This window comes from Manis javanica, chromosome 1, assembly GCF_040802235.1.
Source record: "Manis javanica isolate MJ-LG chromosome 1, MJ_LKY, whole genome shotgun sequence".
Lineage (NCBI taxonomy): Eukaryota > Metazoa > Chordata > Mammalia > Pholidota > Manidae > Manis > Manis javanica.
The window spans coordinates 196,651,181-196,674,147 of NC_133156.1; the positions used below are offsets into that span (position 1 = coordinate 196,651,181).

A 22,967-nucleotide genomic window follows, 5' to 3' on the forward strand; every position below is an offset into this window, starting at 1 on the left:
CCTATGTGTATTCTGCAGCTTTCATTTTTCACTCAGCATTATTTTGAAGATTTATTGTTAGCAATTTAAAAAACACTGTATGGTATTCATATACACATATATATGATGTATACCTGTTGTCAGACGTTTGGATTATTTCCCTTTTTGTGTGTATGGGGTGTATAAAGTGAATAATATGTCAGGTATTTTTTGAAGGAAAATATAAATTATTTTAGGTTTATATCATTAATGTCTACTTTCTTCAAGGTCAGTGAAAATGTGGATGCCCAGTAACAAATACTTCACAGATGCAAGAATGAAATTGTGTCTGTTGCACAGAACATTATTAGTAACAGTCTTACTGTTAAACAATTATTTTGTGTGTATAGTACATTCTTAATTATTTGACATATTTAAAAATTTTTTAATATTCCATTAATAGTTTTTTTCTTCTGCTTAGAAAATACTATGTCTTTATTTTGGTGAAGAATCAAATTAAACGTTTGTCCTATATCAAACATGTGAAGATGTTTCCTATACTTTAGACAGCTTAAGGTAGACATTTAAGTAAATTTAATTTCTAAGTCAGCCAGGCAGATGCTGTTGTCTTTGCTCTGAATTTTACCAGGTAGCCACTTGTAGTTTGTTTGCTTGTTTGTGGAGAAAGAAATACTAATACTTTGTAATCATTTTTTCCCTATATGCATGAATATAAAATATTCAGGAACTGTGTTCTTAAATATAACTCCCAACAAATTAGAATTATATACAAAATCCTTTAACTGTTTTTACTGTTGGAAAGATCACATTTTATGATAGTTTTGTATATGAAATAAGTCCCCTTACATTAGTACACAAATATGCAATCGTTATATGAACACTTTAGAAACTTTGGGACATAGATTTATGTGTGTTGTTACTCTACTAAAAATAAGTATTCAGGAAAAAAAATCTTAAAAATTTTTTTATGCCACTGAGGAAAAATGTTTTCTCTAATCACATTTAAATAATATACTATTAGGGCTTTTAATATATTTTTTCTAATTGAAGTACTTTTACTAAATAACATTTAAATATAAGAGAACTCTGGCATTGAGAATATGGACAAGCTTTGTACTTAAGAATGAAAATCCTGTGTAAATGGGGGTCATTTGTTTATTTTTGTTTAAATAGAGTACTCTTTTCTAATAGAAATCACAGAGCTGTTTAGGGGCCATGTTGAAACTTAGTTTCTTTGTAATAAGGTTTTTGTATTTTCATTAAAATCTTGTCCATCCTGTACTTTTTACCAAGTTACACAAATGGATTTCCAAACACACTGTTATTTTTCTGTGTTCATAAGAACTTTTTGAAATGTCATCACTTAATTATTTAAGAAGTTAGCATAGAAAATTACTAATTTCTGAAATTTATATGAAGTATATTTATTATTAGTGATTTTTAAATAAAATTTGAATGAATGAGATGTTCATAGCTAATAAGCTATTTTGTTATGTTAAACATTATTTTAACATTACAGACGTAACATGAGCTAAGTACTGAATTGTGGACTCAAGTTAAAATGAGTTAAATTGTCAAATGACTTAGTATCAATAAGTTATCGTTTTTTTACATCATTTTCTTGCTTCCAGTGGGCAGTATTGAAATAACTAACTGGACAAAGATAACACATATCCTAAAGGAGCAAGTAAACTTGCTGAGTGTTAAGTAAACACATTGGAAAGAGAAAAGAATGCTTATACAGTAGAACATGAAATAAAGTGCCTAATGTTGTGTGTCAAAATTTTAAGTTATTTAAAATCAGCCCCACTGTCTTTACTTAATCAAAAGCAGAGCCATAGGGATGTGTGCCATTCATATTTAACACAGTTGTGTCTTGGTTGGATTTAGGAGAAACTGTAAGGAAGTCCTCATCCTTGGTCTTATTGGGAGACAGAACATAATAGATGAAACAGTTACAGAATAATAAAATAGCTGATAAAGGGTTTTAACCAGTCCTCATTGAAAGCCCATGAAAGCATTTCACAGATAAGGCAGCTAAGGCATAGGAAGGTTATGTTTCTTGACCAACATGTAGTAGTTCTGTGCCAATCCAAAATACCATAAAAACTGTATTCAACACATGTGGGCAGTAGAAAATGAGAGAAATGAGATTGACTTCAATCCATTGTGTCTGCTGAAGGAACGAATAGGGAAGGAAATTGTACACCTGACACTACAAAAGGTATTTGGCCTATTTGCAGCAGAAGTTTCTTAATTGAGAGCTTGATTTGCCTAACAAAAGGGAGGCATTATAGGTTCTTAAGTGGGGACCTAACATGATAAAACTGATACTGTGTTTTGGAAGTGTGGCAGTGTCATTAATAATGAATTCAGGGTGGGGAGGGAACTGAAGAGCTAGGTAGCAAGAACTTTTGCAGTAATTCAGATACAGTAATTGAAAGTCTGTTCCCAGTATAGTAAATGGAATTGGAACAAAGGACAGAGAGCTCCAGTATATTTTCAAAGAACTGTTGGAAGATCTTATGAATGATTAAATATGAAGGAAACAAAAGGTCACTAGTAGTGTTTTTGAGTCTTGTGGCCAGGAAAATGAAAGTTCTTACCAGAAACTGGGGAAACAAAAAAGCATGTCTACATTAATCATCTGGTTAGAGGCTTGTTTATTTAAAAACAAAACAAAACAAAAAACTCTTCTTGGATGGATAATACATTCACATCATTAAATGTGCACATCAGGTCTTTAGTGAATTCTCTCTCCCACTCTAGACTCCATCAAGTTTCCTTTGCTAGATGCTACCAGTTACCAGTTTCTTGTATTATCTCTCCAGAGGTCTTAATGCATGTATGCGCATGATTGCTCACTGTGGGCAATATTGAATATGATACAGAAACTGGAGACCCTTTCTCCCAAAAAAAGATGCTATGCCCCAGGTTTTAGATAGAATTTTAAGGTGTCATTTAGACCCTGGATTAAGAACCTCTGATTTAAAAAGTATTCAACTCAAGAATGTGTTTTTAATACATAAGGTTGAAGGTAACAATTTCTCATAATAAAACTATTGTGAAAACCATATTCAGTAAAAACCGAATTAGCAAGTTTCTCCAGCTTGTGTTTGACTCCCATCCTGGGCTTGGATGTAATCACCTTTCTTACTTTCTTAGACAAGACTAAATATAACTAACTGACTTTTTCTATTCCTGCAAGCTCATTTTAAATCTGATTCCCATGGGGACATAGTGGTGATTAAAGATTTTAGTTAATAATGGAAAATGCTAAGCTTCTTTGGTTTAAACAGAGATGTTTAATAGCATCCCAAGATGTATGCCATACACAAATGAGTAAAAAATACTGTCACAAAGTACAGTTCTTGGAAATGGACCTTACTATAGAAAACTGAGCTTGACTGTGTCTAGGCTTTTTGGATATGAAGGAAATCCAGCCACTTGACAATTTCCATTCTTTTAGATATTCTTGTGCCAGCTTTATGTCTCTTACTAGGAGCTTTTACTCTGACCCTTGGAGTAAGCAGTTCTAAGGAGTGTATCTTTAACTTATTTTTTACTGAGACAGTAAGGTGTGGGGGGGATGGGACAGGGAAGGATAGGATTTGTCACCCATTTGGAGTAGATACACAGATTCATAGAGCTGGAAGGTGTCTATTCTGATGGTACTTCCTATACTCTGTTAACTAGCTACAAATACCCTTAGGTCATGTTCTCAAATTTGACTTATCAAAAGGATTACCTAGGACACTTAAAAATAAGGATTCTTGGGCTTCACTCCATACTTGCCCCTGGGGAAACAGCATGGGAATCTCCTTTTAACCATCTCCCAAGGTCAGTCCTCCTTACATTGAAAAAGGGAGTCTGAATATGAATCCCCTTTTAGTTTCTGGAATTTTGACTGGCTTAGGGAAAAGAGTTTTACATTAAAAATGGGAAGGAAAGAAGAAAAGAAAATGATGGGGAAGAGGGCACTCAGTTACCTTAGTTCAGATTTTGTTGCTTACCTAACTTCCTCTTAGAAGGTAGATTGGAAACAAAATGAAAGTGCCTTGGATGGCTGGATAAAGGGTTTTGGATTTAATTATTTTGTGCTAGTGATCTCTAAAATGGAATGCACAGTATGAAGTACCCTAGTTTTTAATAAAGGAGTTAACAACTTCTTAAAAGCATAATTAACCTTTAGGTAGGGATATAATTAAGGACATTCTAGAAAAGCATTTACTTGAACCTAGGGTTCTTAATTTTTCTACAATCAAGCTGCTGAACTAGATGCTATTGATAATACTTACATCTATGTGATATAAGTATTTCCAATATAGAGTACCTTCATTTCACCATTGTTCTGCATTCCTTATTATCCTAAGGCTTTTCCAGATTTAAAAAAGAGACAAAAATAGAAAGTATTAAACCTTAAGATATTTTAAGCTATTAGCCTACTTGTAACCAGTTGACAGCCAGTTTAAAGGGAAAGATAAACTTACAGGTGGTAGGTGGTTAGGAGTGGAACAGCTGACTTTCTGGAAGCAATAGGAAGTAGATGGTTAGAATGTCTACATTACAGTTTGGCTAAGCATGACTAGATTTTTTTTTTTGGTATCATTAATCTACAATTACATGAGTAACATTATGTTTACTAGGTTCCGCCCTTCACTGTCTCCCCCACAGCCCCCATTACAGTCACTGTCCATCAGCGTAGTAAGATGCTGTAGAATCACTACTTGTCTTCTCTGTGTTGCATAGCCCTCCCTGTGCCTCCCCCCCATATTATACATGCTAATTGTAATGCCCCCTTTCTCCCCCCCTCCCTTATCCCTCCCTTCCCACCCATCCTCTCCAGTCCCTTTCCCTTTGGTAACTGTTAGTCCATTCTTGGGTTCTGTGATTCTGCTGCTGTTTTGTTCCTTCAGTTTTTTCTTTGTTCTTCTATTCCACATATGAGTGAAATCATTTGGTACTTGTCCTTCTCCACTGGCTTATTTCACTGAGCATAATACCTTCTAGCTCCATCCATGTTGTTGCAAATGGTAGGATTTGTTTTCTTCTTATGGCTGAATAATATTTCATTGTGCATATGTACCACATCTTCTTTATCCATTCATCTACTGATGGACACTTAGGTTGCTTCCATTTCTTGGCTATTGTAATTAGCATGACTAAATTTTTAATTAAACATTGTCTTAGTAACATAAGCCATAGCCTGTTTTAGAAAATTGTCATTTTTAGTGTCAAAGCTATTTCATTGCCAGTATATTACTGAAGTTTCAAAGGATAACAAAGTATAGTTTTATGATATCAGTTGAGTGTACATTAATTGTACTTACAAGGAAGCATTTGTCATATGCTGCCTCCTGTCCTCTTGATTTTTATTTACACTTTGTAGTTCTTTCTTTTCTAGCATGATGATGTAAAATTTTTATTTTTAAACAGGATACATTAATTGTTTGGTCAGAGGCTGAAAACTATGATCTGGCTCTAAGTTTTCAGGAGAAAGCTGGTTGTGATGAGATCTGGGAAAAAATTTGTCAGGTAAGTTTCTTTAAATAATATTTAACTTACATTTGCATTCATTCTTGATTTTTTTTTTCTTTTTAACCTGAAAGATGTATATTAGAATGTGAAAAGAGAATGTCTTCATGTGAGATTTTTGGTAACCTAACCTGGAAATTTTTATTTTCTACAGCATTTTTTTTTTTTTTACTTAAAAATTTTTTTTATTTTTATTATTTTGTTTTACTACCTTAGACTTTGATAGCATATATTCATAATATCCTATATAATGTCAAGATCTTCTAAAAACCAAAAAAAAGATTACTTGCATTCTAAAGCTTTTAGATTTTTCTTTAATTTGATCACCTGTTTGCTTAATGTTTATGACTGCTGTATGCCAGATACTAATAATCAAAAGTGCTCCTGACCTCAGTTCACAAGTAACTTACAGTGTAGCAGGATATAGGATAGGTGATAACTCTCAGGTAACTGGACTTTTTTTAATAATATTTTTATTTTAGAAATTTGAGATTTACAGAAAATATGAGCAGAAAATAAGGAGAGAGTTCTTGTATACTCCCCTCCTAACACTTCCTCCCAGCAGCTTTCTCTAACCTGTCACAGTTAGTGAACACTTATTGTTATTATTATTCATACATTATTATTAGCTGAAGTCCATACTTTATTCAGATTTCCTCAGCTTAAAACCCGATGCTCTTTTTCTATTTCCCAGGATCCCATTCAAGATACCATATTACATTTAATAATTATGTCTCTTTAGGCAAATCTGGGCTGTGACATTTGGTAATTAGGATTTGGTTAATCCTAACATTCATTTTAACTACCATTTTCTGTAAATTAAGATCACTGTGTTTCAGTGGTTGCCTAGTGTAATATTCTTAGTGTTTTTTTACTATTGTCATTTTCACTTATATCAGTTTTTCCCTGTAGTGATTCTTATTACTGAAGGTTCTTGAGTTATTAGTTTTATGTGTCTGATCATTTTTTTACCTTGGTGCCCTCAATAACAGTGACACATAGTGTATTAAAGTGGCCCAGGAAAGTATAATCTGAATTTTCCCATTCTGTGTAAAGCTTATTTGAGATGGGGCTCTTGATCATTTTTCTAGTAGTAGATGGTTTCTTTCCTATCTCTTATCTTACTATGTATGCATCATGTATTGCTGGAGCATAATTACTATATGTTATTAAGTAGAAGAATTCCAGTTGATGAACAGTTAGTTGAAAATGCCATCTAGTAAATACTGTTTTGCCTTGTTTGTATAATATGCATAGTAATATAAGCCAAATTATTTTATTATTTTGCCTTTGTGTTTACCTTTTTTTTAGACTTACAGATGGTGATAGTGAGAAGGTCCCAATTTTTACCCTTTTTTTTTCCTCATGTGCTCTCCAAGGGTTGAGATTGAATTTCACATTTGCAAAATTTTCTGTAAAGTGCAGACTTAAACATATGCAATCCACAAATACCTGCTGTTCTGTTCTTAATTCAATAAACTTGAATTATGAATTCATCCCTGAAATGGGGGAAGAGGGGAGTTTGTACAGAAAAATAATGAAAACATACTGAAGGATGAAAGACTTTAAAAATAAATATTACTTTACCATAATATTTATAAAGCTGTTCAAAATATTAATAACATTTTACAAAGATTAATCTTTTTTGTTGTAAGTTCCTGGGAAGTGGTATTTTATATTCTTCCTACTCTTATACCAGCATGGTAAGTTGTATTTATTGGTAATTTATATACCAATAAATATATGCAGCATGTATTTAAAGAATGAATGAATAAAACAGACATTTTATTTAGAATTAGGATGTTGATTTACATGTATGCTGGAACATAAATTTGAATGGTGGATAATATTTTCCAGTGATCATGATCATCATATTAGATGATACGTGCCCCATCTCTCCTCTCTGCACCTCAGCTCCTACTGTTTAATGTATGTTCTTAAATATACATATTCTTTAAGACTATACATTTGTCCTAGAAATTTTTGCTGAAATTTATTTCTTGCTCATTTCACCCATGCAGTTCAAGAGGTCCCAAAGACCTCTCCCAGGTTCACAAATTCACTGGAGAGATTCACAGAACTCCACTGAACTGTTAGGCTCATATTCACAGTTTATTACACCAAAATGATACAGACTAAAATTACCAATTAGAAGAGACACCTAGGGCTGAGTCTAGGAGAGTTACCAGCAAGAGTGTCCAGTTTTCTCTCTCAGGGTAATTGTGCAGACCACACTTACTTCTCCCAGCAATGATGTATGGCCACATGTATGGAATATTACTGACCTGCGAAGCTTTACCCAGAGCAGTGTCCAGTATTTTCACTGGGGTTCAGTCATATAAGCAGGCTGAATGCCTGTGTGGCTGACTTTAGGTTCCAGTATCTCCAGAGATCGAACTGATACTGTGTGGCCCAAGATCTCCACTAAAAACCATAGTTATGCACACACAAAATATCTGACATAGCCCAAGACCCACAGGTAATAGAAATACTCTTACCAGACAGGATATTCAAAGTGCTAGAGGTTACCTCCCAGGAGCTAGGCAAGAGCTTAACTTCTTTGGACAAGATTAATCCTTCACTGCAAAGACTACTTCTTGGCCCTTGGCCCTTAGTCAAGACTCTTTTACAGCAAAATCATATTTAAGCATCTACTTTTAGTGACAGCAGTAATTTAAGCATGAATATGCTTAACATTTGGAGGAGCCAGTCTGGGCTATGGATAGATCTAAAGAAATAACAAATCTGTCCTATAAAACCATGATTTTTATTTTTGTACTACTTTGATTGCTCAAATCCCTACTTGATCTACTGCCATTTGTACCTTATGGTAAACTTGTACAGTTTAGCATAGAAATTAAGTGGTTAACAAAATCCACTTCCTCCTGTCAATCCTTTTCTTCGTCATTTTATGTGCTGGGGAGGCTTTTAACTCCCCCAATACATTTGATCAACAATATCAGTATTATAAGGCTTATGTACAAAACATAGTTAGATCAACAATGCCAGTGTTATATCATATTGCAGTATGGTAGTAGATGTAACCTGAAAAGTAAAGAGTTGATAGATAGTGGTACTAGTACTAACCTCATTACTAGAATCCCACAGTTGTTACAGTTCATCATCATTTTTTATGACAAAATGTCTGCCAGTGTAGTGTCATTCATCAAGTTTATTTACAGGCTTCCATTCGACCTTGTTTGCCAAGTGGTGATCTTGGCAAACATACTACTTCAGGCATCTGGAAGAATCTGGTTTCATCTGTTTCTCTGAGTCTTCTTGAGGCACCAGTGTTAATATTGGATTTCCCTCATTATGTTACCCACTTAGTAATCCCCCTTAGTTACTATTTCTCCTCCACATTTGTCATTTTTACCAAAATTTTCTACATTTGGAAGGGATATTAAATTTGGCTCCTCTGCTGATCCAGCATGGTTAATTTTTTGCTGCACAGCTCAGTACTATGCTTTTAAGATCTGTACATGTTGCTGAATATATATTTAGTTTATTCCTCCCAACTATTGCATGGCATTGCATGGAACCATTTATTATGCTTTAGTTTTCAATTCTGGGAGATCATTGCTGACCTTTGATGATATTCAGTTATTTATTAACCTCTTAAATGAGAAAGTAGAACTCCTTGCTGAAAATACTTGCAGTTCAGAGCAGTATGTATTTTAAAGGGAATGGTGAATAACAAAACTGGAGAGGAAGAAATTATAAAAACAAGAAAAAGTTAAGATAATAGATATATTTTGAGCTTTTAGAAGCATAAAGTCAAAAGTATGCATGAAGTTAAAACCTCAGAAAATGGTAGGGACATTTTCTTTGAAAGAACAAAGGAAACAGGTGAAGATAAGTTGTGAGAGAAGGAAGATGTTGCAGGAAGTTGAGGACTGATGGCCTCTTTCAAAGGGAAAAAAAAGTTTCTTTTGAGATTTAAAGGTGAGAGCAATAGTATTTGACACTTGAAAAGGAAAAAAATTTAAAGCAGCAGCTGTAAAGCGCTAGAGTAGGAGTGTGGAAAAGAGATTTTCATCGAGAACCCTGTTGATAGTGTGGGCTTAACTGTGAATTCATTCAGTCAGCACAGTTAGTTGGCTGACTTTAAGGTCAGGTTATGTTGTAGTAAGAAAATTCTAAAACTTTGGTGGCTTATTATGTTTTTCCTTCATGCTATTTGACCAGCCAGAGGCAGGGTTGACGAGGAAGGGGCAGTGCTCATAAGAGCCACTTCAGGACCCAGGTTGATAAGAGAATTCATTTTCTTATGTCTATGATCATTGCAAAGTGGGAAAGATGGCAAATCAGATCACTGGCATTTAAAGACTCCTCCCAAAAGTTACACATGGCACTTTTGCTCACATTTCTTTGAAAGTAGGTCACGCAGCTACATGTAACTTCATGGAGACAAAAAACTACAAAAGGGAGAGAACCAGAAATATTTGGTGGACAGCACTGTTGACATCCATGTGGACACTTGGGTGTATGTGGATTGACAGATCAGATCAGTGCTAGTTGAGGAGAGAATCCAGGAAACTTGTAAAGGTAAATACTGGATAACTCAGAAATAAACATGCTGTAACCTAGTGAATGCTTCTGGAACTCTGCTTTTATTCTTAAATGTATGCAAACTATTCATTTGAAGTGCAAGTTAAGTCCTCTGTTTTACTCTTATTCTTCCTTTAAAACCTCTGATTCTTTTTCCTCTTCCTCTCCCACCTTGCACTCCACTTCTCTTTCCTCTGGTTACTGTCAGTGTTCAGGTTTTAATGGTTGCCCTAAGACTAAATTTCTGTCTTCTGTCCTGCTCTTTTTCCTGAGTAGTGGGCCCACAGATTAGCTACCAGCTAGATATTTAAACACCTCAGACTTAATAAAACTGAACCCTTACCAACAATTCCTCGCCAGGTTCCTAGTTTTTGTTAAAGGAGCCATAATCTTCCTAATAACAGGTTTAAAACTATGGGGTCATTTGTGATTCCTCAGCTCTATTGTAGCTATCTCTCATCTGTCCCACCCCCTATCCCAATTCAGTTGTTCATGTAGACTTTGGAGTAACACACTATTTATATTCTCAACTTTCTCCCATACAACTGATGCCTGGTTAACTTTCTAAAGGACCATGTTGTACATTCACTCTCCTGAGCAATAACTCAAATGTTTAGCTTGCCATTCCATGATCTGGCTTCAGTCTTCATTTCCAGTTTTGCTATTTGCATATGCATTATGTATTTCCATATCTCTGCCTCTGTGTTGTTCTCCTTGCACTTTGAATACCTTTATCCCCTATCTGGATCTTACCCATCTTTGATCTTACCCACAATCTCAAATGCCATTGCTTTTATTATTCCTCCTTTATATGCTCTCCTCACCCCCACCCCTACCCCAAAGGGCTGGAAGGAATTTCCCTTCCTCTCTGAGAACTCAGAAGTAAAAGAAGTACTCTCATCCCTCTATGAAAAAAAATATCACATGGAACAGTATAGCCATCTACTTCTTTACCTAAGCTCTCCGGTTTTTTTTCCTATGTTGGCAGTGGTGGATTTGGAAATTTGTGGAACTTTTTCTACTCAGGATATTTGGGATGTTTTGAGGTGGAGAAGAGAGGATAACTCACTCTTGTGTTAGGAATTGGAAAAATTTTATGAAGAGTAAAGTTACAAACTTTTTTTTATGTTAGTCATTGCAGAAATCATTATAGAAAATTTGTAGTAAGTTAGCTATGCCTTACTTGAGCTGTCAACCTGAATCAAAACAGTTCTTCATTCATTATGTCATGATTTTTATCTAGATACTAGAATTTGGAGGCTTTATGATAAGGAATGATGTTAAGTAAATGACAGTTTGTAAAAGAATAGATTTAATTTTTTTGAGGAGCTTCAGGCTTATAGCAAAAGCAAATATTTTTCAGAAGTGAATTTCAGAAGTAATTGTCTTGCCACTGGGTTTCAGCCCCAGGCAAGTTCACTATGGATTCAGTGAGACTGAGGAATGACAGTGGAACGTTCTTGGGGGTAAAAGGGTTTGTTACCTGGCTTTGTTCTCCCAGGGGGATAGGATGTCTGTATCCAACAGTCTGCAGGTCTAAAATCTTCCAATGTCTCTGCCTCCACCCAGAGCACAGGGCAGAGCTCTTTGTATAGTGACTGAGTCAATAATAGCTTATTGCCTATGGGTGTGGAAGCTGTAGCCTAGTAGTAGGCCAATCACATCATCAAGTAGTTTAGGTTCAGGTGAGGGTCCTGGCCATAGGAACTCCGATTTTCCCCACAGTAATTTAAGGAAATCTTACTCTCTGACTCTTAAATGTATAGTTGGGTTTTAATTTGGTTTTAACTCAGTAGTGTCCTTGTCAGGCCAAAGTGATGGTGATTAAAGAATCATACATAGTGATTTTGGGTGACCAACAGAGTAACCTGAAAAATTCAAAGTTACTAGGTATAGTGAAGTTATGAAACAACTGCACACAGTTATAACATAATTAAACATTATAAATCTTAAATACATAACATTAGCCAAAATATTCAGGTTGTCAGGGATCATAGCTAACCTCAACTTCTAAGTTGGGAAATACAGAGGTAAACAATCTGTAGTCAGTAATGTAAACTCAAATAAGTGACTCTGAACTGGGTGTATTTTCCTCTTCTAGACATCACAGTTACCGGTGACTATATTACTAGTATTGATTCTTTGTGTAGTATTCTTATTTCAATTTAATGGTCAGCAATTTTATTTCCACAATTTCAAATTCTTTTTTATTTTAAGGTAATCAGCTGTATTTGGATATTTTTAGGTTCAAGGTAAGGATCCATCAGTGGAAGTCACACAGGATCTCATTGATGAATCAGAAGAGGAAAGGTTTGAAGAAATGCCTGAAACCAGTCATCTGATTGACCTGCCTACATGTGAACTCAATAAACTTGAAGAGATTGCTGACTTAGTTACCTCAGTTCTCTCCTCACCTATCCGTAGGGAAAAGCTGGCTCTTGCCTTGGAAAATGAAGGCTATGTTAAAAAACTACTGCAGCTGTTCCAGGCTTGTGAGAACCTAGAAAATACTGAAGGTTTACACCATTTATATGAAATTATTAGAGGAATCTTATTCCTAAATAAGGCAACTCTGTTTGAGGTAATGTTTTCTGATGAGTGTATCATGGATGTCGTGGGATGCCTTGAATATGACCCTGCTTTGGCTCAGCCAAAAAGGCACAGAGAATTCTTGACCAAAACTGCAAAATTTAAGGAAGTTATACCAATAAGAGACTCTGAACTAAGGCAAAAAATACATCAGACTTACAGGGTACAGTACATTCAGGATATCATTTTGCCTACACCATCTGTTTTTGAAGAGAATTTTCTTTCTACTCTTACATCTTTTATTTTCTTCAACAAAGTTGAGATAGTCAGCATGTTGCAGGTAAGTAAAAGGTGTTCTTCAGAATTCTGTTTTCAGATATTTAATTCCCTTAATATAGTTCAAGCTGGTGTTCATTAATTCCTTTTTCTTTTTGAAAGATGTTTACTTTAAATGTACCATCAAGAATAGAGAACAGCTTTTTTTTTTTGAGAACAGCTTTATTACAGTTTTCTGAAAGAGAAACATTTCTTAATGTGACCTTTTATATTTTTAAGTGTCCTGTGATGCAGCTGTTTTTTTTAACTGTTCATTTTTTGCATATTAAAAATTGTAATTGAATATACATGACATAAAATTCACCATTTTCACCGTTTTTAAGTGTATAGTTCATAGCATTAAGTACATTGACAGTGCTATGCAACCATCACCACTATCCATACCCAGAACTTTTTCATCATCCCAACAGAAGCAGCTATTTTAGGAAGTGTACCTTTTATTTCAATTTTGTGAGACCTAGTTATTGGGGTACGTGTTGAGTACCTGTGCTTAAACCTCCCTATATAATTCAAATATGCAGCCAGGATTGAGAAACATTCATTAATTTTTAAGAAATGTGAAAGATTATGTGCAGTATAAGATTGATTTTATTCTGTCTCCTTGAGTTGTTAAAATAGGAGTTTTATACCTCGTGTATCATATTAATCCTTTATACCCTAACACTGTGGTAAACATGATTTTGAACACTGTGCTTTAGGGTTACCTATGTAACTGCCTTTGTTATTTCTGTAACAGTCACTAGGTTTATTGAGCAGCTCCTATGTACATAGTGTGGTGGTTCTCAAGTGTAGTCTAGGAACCCCTAGAACCCTTTCAGAGAGGTCTGTGAGGTTTTTCCTTTACCAAATTCATGTAATTGTGAAGCTGTGTTTTCTTCATATACTTCAACCAAAATAACATATTGCCACAGACTGAATGCTGGAGATACGAGGATCTAGCTGTCTTCTGTTCAAGCAGACCAAAGAGATTTGCAAAGAATGTAAAATAGAACCACTCTTCTTTCTAAATTTTTTTAATTTGGGGCCATATAGTTTCATTAAAAAAAAAGTTACATAAACTTGTAATTGCTCATGTTTAAAACAAATTAACTATTTTTTAAATAATTTTAAAAATGGCAAGTGTTGGTAAATATAACCCACATAATAAATGCTGTTTGGAGTCTCCAGTAATTTTTAAGAATTTAAGGAGATCCTAAGACTAAAAAGTTGAGACTCTCTGACTTAGTACTTAGCTATAAGACTCCATTTTAAGATACTTCCAACCATTATTTACCTTTCTGTTTTTGTTACTTTGCTTTTTGTGCAGGGTTTACTTCTCCCGATCATTCTTTGACCTAGCAGTTTTTTCATTATTCCACAGCAAGGGTGAGGGAAGTTAGACTTTCATGTTATGTTCCATTTATAACATACAGGACCTGCTTATTTAAAAGCCATACTATATAATTCAGGTTACCATTGCATTATTTAGAAAGTGGAAACAGACCCACAGTCAATATAGTTGAAAGGACCCAGTGTCAGAAGCTGAAGTGTACCTTTTGAATGACTGCTTTTGACTGCAGAAGGGTTGCCAAATCCGTAAGAGTAAAACATACTTTTTTGTGTTTTAAAAAATAAACTATACAAACTAATTTATAAATATTTGCAGTACTTTATATGTCATCTTATATGTTTTGTCATAATTTATTTATGGAGGCTATAATTGTATAAAGTATAGTTTTAAAAAAAAGTCTTACTCATTTCTGGTCCATGAGATGCATTTTATGAAATAGCTAGATACTGTGAACTACCTGTTAAATATTTAGGTTTTACCACTTAATTATCCTTATGTGCCAGCAGTGATTCTGAATTCTATTTTCAACAGTGTGTGAGTGGAAAATAATTAAGATAATGGCCATTGGCCTATAAAAGCTCATTCCTAAAGCCCAATTCTGAGATTTCCATTTAGAAATTTGGTTAGGTATTAGGTTTTTCCAGATACCCTTCTGGCTAACTAGTATGCATATCTATGTAGCTACTTAAATGAGTTTTAACTTGCTGTTCTTTGAGTTACAAAAGGCAAGTAAAAAAACAGGAATTTTATCTAACTGGACCACAGTGAGATGTAGTGCAAAGGTTCATAACATAAATCCGAGACTAAATTAGGTAATTAACTGAGAAATTATATTAAAGTACTTAGTGTGGTCACTTGTTCCTAGAATGTATTCTAATACATGGCAAGATTCTTTTAAGCATGAACAGAGGATTTTAGTTAATCTGAGTTTTCTAGCTAATTGCAGATCAAAAATCCCTAGTGCCCGCACATGAGAAATATACTTTAAAATGTTTTACCTATTAAGTTCCTAAAGGCCAGTAAAGTGAGGTTATTTCCACATACCTACAGAGGAAGATCCTTTTCAGAGCAAGAGTTTTAACTTCTTCCTTCATTAGAAATGCTGAGGACAGGTATCTCATATGTTGACATTTTAACATACTACATAATTTCCACTATTCCACAAAAACAAACCCATTAGGATCAGTGGTTTAGGTCTTTTTTAGCATGTTTTGTAGATATCAGGATTTCAGCACTGAAAAAGAAATTTCTGATCTTTCATCCCAGCTACTAATTAAATATGTAAAATTTATTACCTTTAAGAAAACAACAGTTTGCAATAATAGGTTCTTTGTTGTAGAGGTTTTGGATTCAAATGTAGGATTTAACATGTTAAAATTTATTTTACTAGATTTGGCCCATTCTAGTTTGTGTGTGTGCTTTGCTCTGGTTTGTTTCATAACTTTGACTACTTAGGAATCTATCCTGTAGTTAATTTTATGTGGTGAGAGTGACAAAAATTTCATTACGCAGGAGATCTGAATTCTAAATCCATCTCAGACACTAGCTAGCCTCAGGTAAATCCATTCATTGAGCCTCAGTCTTGTGAAATTTAAAATCAGCCTAGGCAATCTCTTAAGTAATCTCTTAAAGCAGGATCTAATTTTAAATTTCTGCATTTACATGATTCTAATATTGGGGAATGGGTTCTGGGTTTTGAGTTTCTGGTTTTATGTATATGCTTACTTTTACATTATTGCAAAGAAAAAAGTTTGATTCAGATTTTTTAGAAGCAGCACTTCTTATCCCTATGAAGTGTTGTTAAGTTATAAAAAAAAAAAAAGAAAAACAGATACAGACAATTTGACAAAATAAAGTCTTATTAAGGCAAAAGCTGTTAAAAGGAAATAGAAAAGAAAGACTAAAGTGATCTAATGAGACTACTTGGAGAACAGGAACTTAGGGGGAAATATTCCAATTATATTTACGATCAGCTTTGAGCTGTCAGTCAATTGCTTCCTTCTTATGCACATGGAAGCAAGTGCTTTTGTAGAATATTACCAAGAATAATGTTAGAAATCAGAAAAAATACATACTAGATATTAGTAAGCATTCTCCTAGCACACTATATTGGAAATTGTCTCTATACTTTGCAATTCTAGCTGTCAATGCACAAATAATGAATCATGTAAGATGAATGTAAATGGAAGATTGCATTTTTCAAAGAATTAGAGCTATTTCTTTGTGAAAATATTCTGAATAAGTTAGAAGTCTTTAAAGAGGAAAGGAAGATTTAATCTGGGAGAAATGCAGAAGATAAAAATTTACAAACAGTGTAAGCGGAGGTAAATGTGTACGTATTCACCAAAACCTAATATATTGAGACAAATAGTATTTGGAAAAAGCATTTGAGAGGTAAGTAAAAAATTACACATGCAGGTAAACTCTCTTAGAAGATGGATGGTTCAGGCCACCGTACATAAAGTCCAAAAGGAGTCAATGAAATAAATAAGAAAGCAACACCGTACTGAGATTGATGAAAGGAGTTATCCAACTCAGTGCTGAGTCTTTGTGTTGCACCAGTGGTCAGTGGGAGAGCATGTTACATTTTCCACAATCATACGTAGTGGTTTTCATTTTATATATATAAATATATATATTCCACCTTATTTCAGAAAAGCTTTAAGGGATTGATAACCACAGATGATCCACATAAAGATAAGGGCAGGTATTTGAGGTATATCCTTTACATATTATGGTCTGATTTTATTGTCTTCCACAGTTAACACTAGTACAATCATTTTTAGAGCATGATACTTTAGTTAAAATTAATGCAAATTGTATTCCATAAAAGTGAATTTTGAAGATAATTGAAACTTAAAAATACAATTTTCTTTTAGCAGGTTTTGATGGAAATCTTCCCTAAAGTGAATTTCAATATTTATGTCTAATTCTTCCTTGCTAATCATAGAAAATTGGAAAATACAGATAGGACAAAAGAAAATCACTCATAATCCATCACCAGCAGATGTCACAATTAACATTTTAATGTTTATCCCTTCTAGACTTTACATACCCAAATTTATATTAAAAATACAATGTAGTACATACCCTACTATATATTTCTGTTTGTCCTTTTAAAGAATGCTTAGAAAAATTAACATAGATCTATCTTTTTAACTCCTGAGAGTGACCAGTATGAAAAGCACTTATTGTAGTATGTTGTCACTTAGTTCTATCATTGATGACCACAAGTACATGTAAGACTCTAGATTATTTTATTTTATGAGTTCTTGTGTTTTAAAAGGCTTTGTAATCTTACCACTGCCAGAATTCAGTCTCCTTTACTGCTGTCCCTAGGCCATATTTGTAATTCTCATTTTTCTAATATGCTGTGGACTGACGAGATCTTCAAACTTGTTTGAATTACGTTTAAATTAAGACTAAGTAAATAGACCCTGAGAGGGAATAAGAGAGGCTCTCAAAGTAAATGAGTTTTCATGTGTGACCTCTACAACATCTGTCTTTGTTTTCGAGAGTTCTTTTTTATTGAGGTTTCTGGTTAAATGAGGTATTAATGTATGTATAACTAATATTGAATGGTGTAGTCAAGTTTTGAATGTTACAACATGAATATACCTTGGAATTTTAGGTTTTACAATGAAACTATTAGGTTTTCAGCTACTTTTATTAAAACTTGTATAAACCATATAAATGAGTGTAACTATACTTTTGTTAATACTTCATAATTCTTGTGTAGGAAGATGAGAAATTTTTGTCTGAAGTTTTTGCACAATTAACAGATGAGGCTACAGATGATGATAAACGGCGTGAATTGGTAAGTTATTTCTTACTGAAATTGAAACCCTTAAAGAGCACATACTCTTTTGGCATACACAGCTTTTAATATTGCATTGTTAACTTACGAGAGAATTTTTTATAATCAATGACATGAAAGATACATTTTAAAATTAAACTATAAAGTGATTATTCTTTAAGCTTCTAAAATTTATTATTTTGTATATCTACATATTTATTTAGATACTATGATGTATTCCCCTCCCACCCTGCTCCCCAACACAGTGAGGAAATTTGTGTGCCTTTACAAATCCCAAAACCAGATGTGGGTTAGGATGGGAAAGAAGTACACTCACATGTTTTTATGGTTGTAGATATTCATATTATAGAGATGTTTTCCTTTTTAAACAAGATGTAAGGAGAATGCTTTTTTAATAATTAGGGAATGGTAAATAATTTGGTTCTTGGAAATTTTTGCTTCCAAATATGTTTATAATCACTTTTTTGAGATAAAAACCATGCTTCAGGGAAAGAGAATAGTGATTGCTGTTTACATTTTTTTCAAACATTATAATTAGGTGTTTGGGTTTTAGGAAGTAATGACAGCCAAATCATCTTTAGTATAGTAATTTATTAATAGCCTGCTCAATTTTTCCATTTATAAAATTAGAGGAATCTCTAATGTTCTTTACAATTGTTAAAAATTGAATCATACTTTTGAGGGCTTCCTGGAAACCCAGCCACCACTTATTTATAGCATGGTTTCTGTGAAAGTATGTGCTCTAATTCAAAATACCTGCCTTACATGGCATTCTTACACCTTAATCATAAATTGAGAGTAGAGAGAGAGAGAGAGTGTGTGTGTGTATACACACAGCCTCTAAGACTCCTAATATAATGTATATGCTATAATGTCTTCAGAGAGTTGATAATTCAGTGTTTGAGGAATAATGCAAGCTTTACTTCTACTGGGATGCTAGTTTTTAATGTGGTCTTTAATGTAGGTTTTGAGGAGCCAGGATACGCTGAAAAGTCAAGGTCCTTGAGAAAGGTGAACTCCACCCTGGTAGACTACATTAGTGTGTGCCCCAAGTTTACTTTTATGTATGTCATCTTCTCACTATACTTTCTAACATTACAGGTTAATTTTTTCAAGGAATTTTGTGCATTTTCTCAGACATTACAACCTCAAAACAGGGATGCATTTTTCAAAACTTTGGCGAAGTTGGGGATTCTTCCTGCTCTTGAAATTGTAATGGTAAGTGTACAACTTCTTTTCATGTTTTTGAAATTGTGAATTTGTAATGATTTAAATCATGGATGGGAAAGTATTTATTTTGAATTTCATTATTTAGGTTACAATTCACTTGATAGTGAATTACTACAAGATTGTTTCAGTCTTCAGAGTTTTGTTAAATTTATAATTTTAATATGTAATCACTTGCATATAATATGGCTTTAAGTGATTAAAAATCCCACATTTTTACAAGATTATTATGTCTTCTGTAACAATATTAAATATATGTTTCATAGAAACTATTAAAATATCTTTCCTTTTTAAACCAGTGAGTGGAAGGAAGGCAGACTGGACCAGGACCAAGGGGGCTTGTGCCACAATAAGGGGCTGTGGTTCTCATAGTTTTGTCTTACGAGTTTTATCCATTGGTATTTATTGTATGAAAAATTAAAACTGAAAACTTTTTAAAGTGTATTCATTTTAAAATAATCAGTCCATTGTATGTTAATATAAATCTTAAGAAAAAAAATTTCAAAAAAAAGAGTTACTGAGAAGAGTAGCATTGTTTCACACTTTTTTTGCCAACACCTTTAATGTCTGGCTTAATAGAAGGTGACTCACAGAGCATCTTCTGCATTTAATTTGTTGTGATACCACATGTTTTGTAGTCTCTGGCAAACACCACAATATTTGTGTTAGACTGAGAATGAAAAGGCAATAATGCCTTAGTATTCTTATGAAAATAGTTTAAATCTCATATACTTCCTGAAAAGAGTGTTGGGCCCCTCACTAGGTTCCCTGGACCCACACTGAGAACTTTGAGTTAGGGAATGTTTTCAGAATCACCAGGAGAATTTGTAACTTACAATCATGTATCCTTCACGTGCTGAAGGGGAAAAAGCATTCAGGACAACTCCTGTCCATTAGAAAACTAAGCTGTGGAATAGAGTGCAAATACCCAGAGTGTTTTCAAAAGCATCCTCTATTTAAAGAGTTGTAAAAGAGAAAGTCAGTTACAAAGGAATAACTCTGGCAAATCTAGGACCAAAGACAGATTCTGGAAAGTTTTGAAGTATTCCAAGATACATCATTCACATTTTTGCATATGTTTGTATCAAGAACCTTACATACCACCCCCAAAATTTTTTTTACAGAATTTGGAGATGATTGCTTTATAATCCTATGCTGATTCCATTTAAATTCTCTGAATATTTATCTTTGTGGTGGTAGAAACTGGCAAACACTAATCACTGAGCTACCTAAAAGTTTTTAATATTTGTACAAGGAAAAGAAGAAAAGAATTGGGAGGTTATATATTTTGATTCCATTTAAACCTGAAAAGTTGGTGTACATAGATTTGGGAAAGAAATTGTGGAAGCATTAACTTCTGTTAATCTCTTAAGTACCCTAACTTTCCTTTTATCAGGGTATGGATGATTTGCAAGTCAGATCAGCTGCTACAGATATATTTTCTTATCTAGTAGAATTTAGTCCATCCATGGTCCGAGAATTTGTAATGCAAGAAGCCCAGCAGAGTGATGACGTAAGTAATATTGCTCTAGCTCTATGTGAATTACTTGCAGTGTTTGCAAACTATTAAGAGAAAAGGCTTAACCACAATTTTTATCTTTTATGAAGCAAAATAATACATTTCTGATCAGTTGTGACTTTGGCAACCCCAGAATATGTGGCAGTTGATTGTGTATTGTTACAAAAACATTGAAATTAGTATTGAGATAGGTTTATAATAGAATCTCATTGTTAGATGTTGGTCTTAAAAAAAAGTTTCAAGTGCTAATAAAATGTAATTTCAAGCCCTTAGATCAGCCACTCACCTAGTATAACTAAGAAGTTGCTTTCACTTGTTAAATGTTTCTATTTTTTTAGTTGGGAATGAACATCTAATAATGAGAACAATGTGTTTTCCCACTACAGAATCTAGGTAGCTGTAATTTAAAGTACTCTTTTTATATATTAAATATGTTTTAGTGTTAGGAGAAAATAATTAAAATCTAATTATCTCCCTTTTAAGGGAAATTTTGACTCCAAATGTTAATTTGGTCCTTGTATGAGTTACTATTGAATTAAACTAGAGCTGTTTTATATGTTTTGGTTTAATCTCTTCATGTCTATTTAGTTTTTTCATTCTCTCTTTGTTAGCTGTTTCCAGAATTTTTTTAAAAGTTATTTCTTTTTTTGAGAATCAGTTTGCACTAATGCTATCATTTGAGCAGTAGAAAAGAAATAGAAGAAATATTTTGTGTTAAGTATATTTTTTTAAACCTGAATCATGCTAATTCTAACTTTAAAGAAATAAATACTCTGTTAATCAGTTTATAATCTCACTATTTATATTCTTATCTTAGTGCCATCCTTTATATAAAAGATAACTGAAATTTACACTCCTGTTGCTCTATCCTCAGTGATGTGTGTGATTAAGGGAATTCATCATAAGATCTTTCAGAACACAAGAATATTAACAACTTTTAGAATTTTTAATTCCTAAAGCTTTTGTTTTCATTAGAATTGTTTCCTTGTTTACATTTAATTGATGCATGAGACTTAGAGAAGCAGTTACTGATTTTTAACTATGAAAAGTCCCTTTCTCAATTTTTCTGTTTCTTATAATCACAGTCTACAAGGTCTTTCATGTCTCTGAATTTTCTGAGATCTAAAATTTTATAACTTACCAACTTTGTTGCCTCAATGAGTTAGCCCACAAAATAGGATAAATTAAATTTTTTTTGGAATTTCCAAACAAGGATTCTGCATCTGAATTCTACAATATTAGGTTGATGGTAACCTTTAAAAAGAAGAAATAACTTACCTGTGTATTCAGTGGACATTTGATATTTTGATGCCCTTTTAAAATGCCTTGCAATCAAATTTTCCTTTCTAATATCATGGAGCAGATTTGGTATGTATTGAGACACAAGGAAATACTAACATTTTTTACTAGAGTCATTATTTCTTTCCAAGCTGGAAGGATAGATTTACAATAATTGCTGTCTTTTTGTTATGCCACAGGTTTCACATATTTTCATTATAATGACCTTTGAGACATTCAGTAAAATGTTTTTAGAATCTTAGTGGTAAGGATTATAGCTATAACCAAACTACTTATTTTGGCAGCTATTTTCTGTGTATTTCTCACAGGTATTCATATGTTCATTTTTTTTTTAGATAGAGCCATCAGGGGCTTTTTTAGTCCTTATTTTTAAAAGATTCATACTGAATATTTATAGAACTATAAACATAGAATTTGTTTCAAAATAACTTTGGAGAGTAAAATTTGTCAAAACAAATTAAAAAAATAAGCTAACCTATATGGGTTGACCAGTATTTTATATTGAACATGCCATGTTTTATTTCTTAAAACTGTCAATTTTTATGACCTTTTATTTTGCAGTAATTTTAAATTTACAGAAAGGTTGCAGTAATACCAAAAAACTCCCATGTACACTTCACCCAGATTCTCCTAATGTTAACATGTTACCCCATTTGCTTTATCATTCTTTATTTGCTTGTGTTTTTATATACATATTTACATACATTAATTCTTTCTGTTCTGAACCACTAAAGAGTAAGGTAGAGGAGTAATGGCACAATGCCCTTTTACTCCTGTTTACTTCAGTGTGTATCTACTAAAAACACTACACACATAATTATAGTTCCCCAAATCAGGAAATTAAC

General features: G+C 33.4%; 1 protein-coding gene across 3 annotated transcripts in view; it reads left to right on the forward strand.

Annotated features, from left to right (window-relative positions):
• Positions 1–22,967, forward strand: part of PPP4R3B (protein phosphatase 4 regulatory subunit 3B) — a 56,409-nt gene that overhangs the window by 2,866 nt on the left and 30,576 nt on the right. For 2 of the 3 annotated variants that reach the window (XM_037020439.2, XM_037020438.2), the window contains exons 3-7: positions 5,416–5,514; positions 12,311–12,934; positions 18,000–18,077; positions 19,179–19,295; positions 20,701–20,817. In XM_037020439.2, coding sequence (XP_036876334.1) covers positions 5,416–5,514; positions 12,311–12,934; positions 18,000–18,077; positions 19,179–19,295; positions 20,701–20,817 — 1,035 coding nt within the window. The remainder of the gene's footprint in view (positions 1–5,415; positions 5,515–12,310; positions 12,935–17,999; positions 18,078–19,178; positions 19,296–20,700; positions 20,818–22,967) is intronic. The other variant, XM_037020440.2, reaches the window with a different exon arrangement.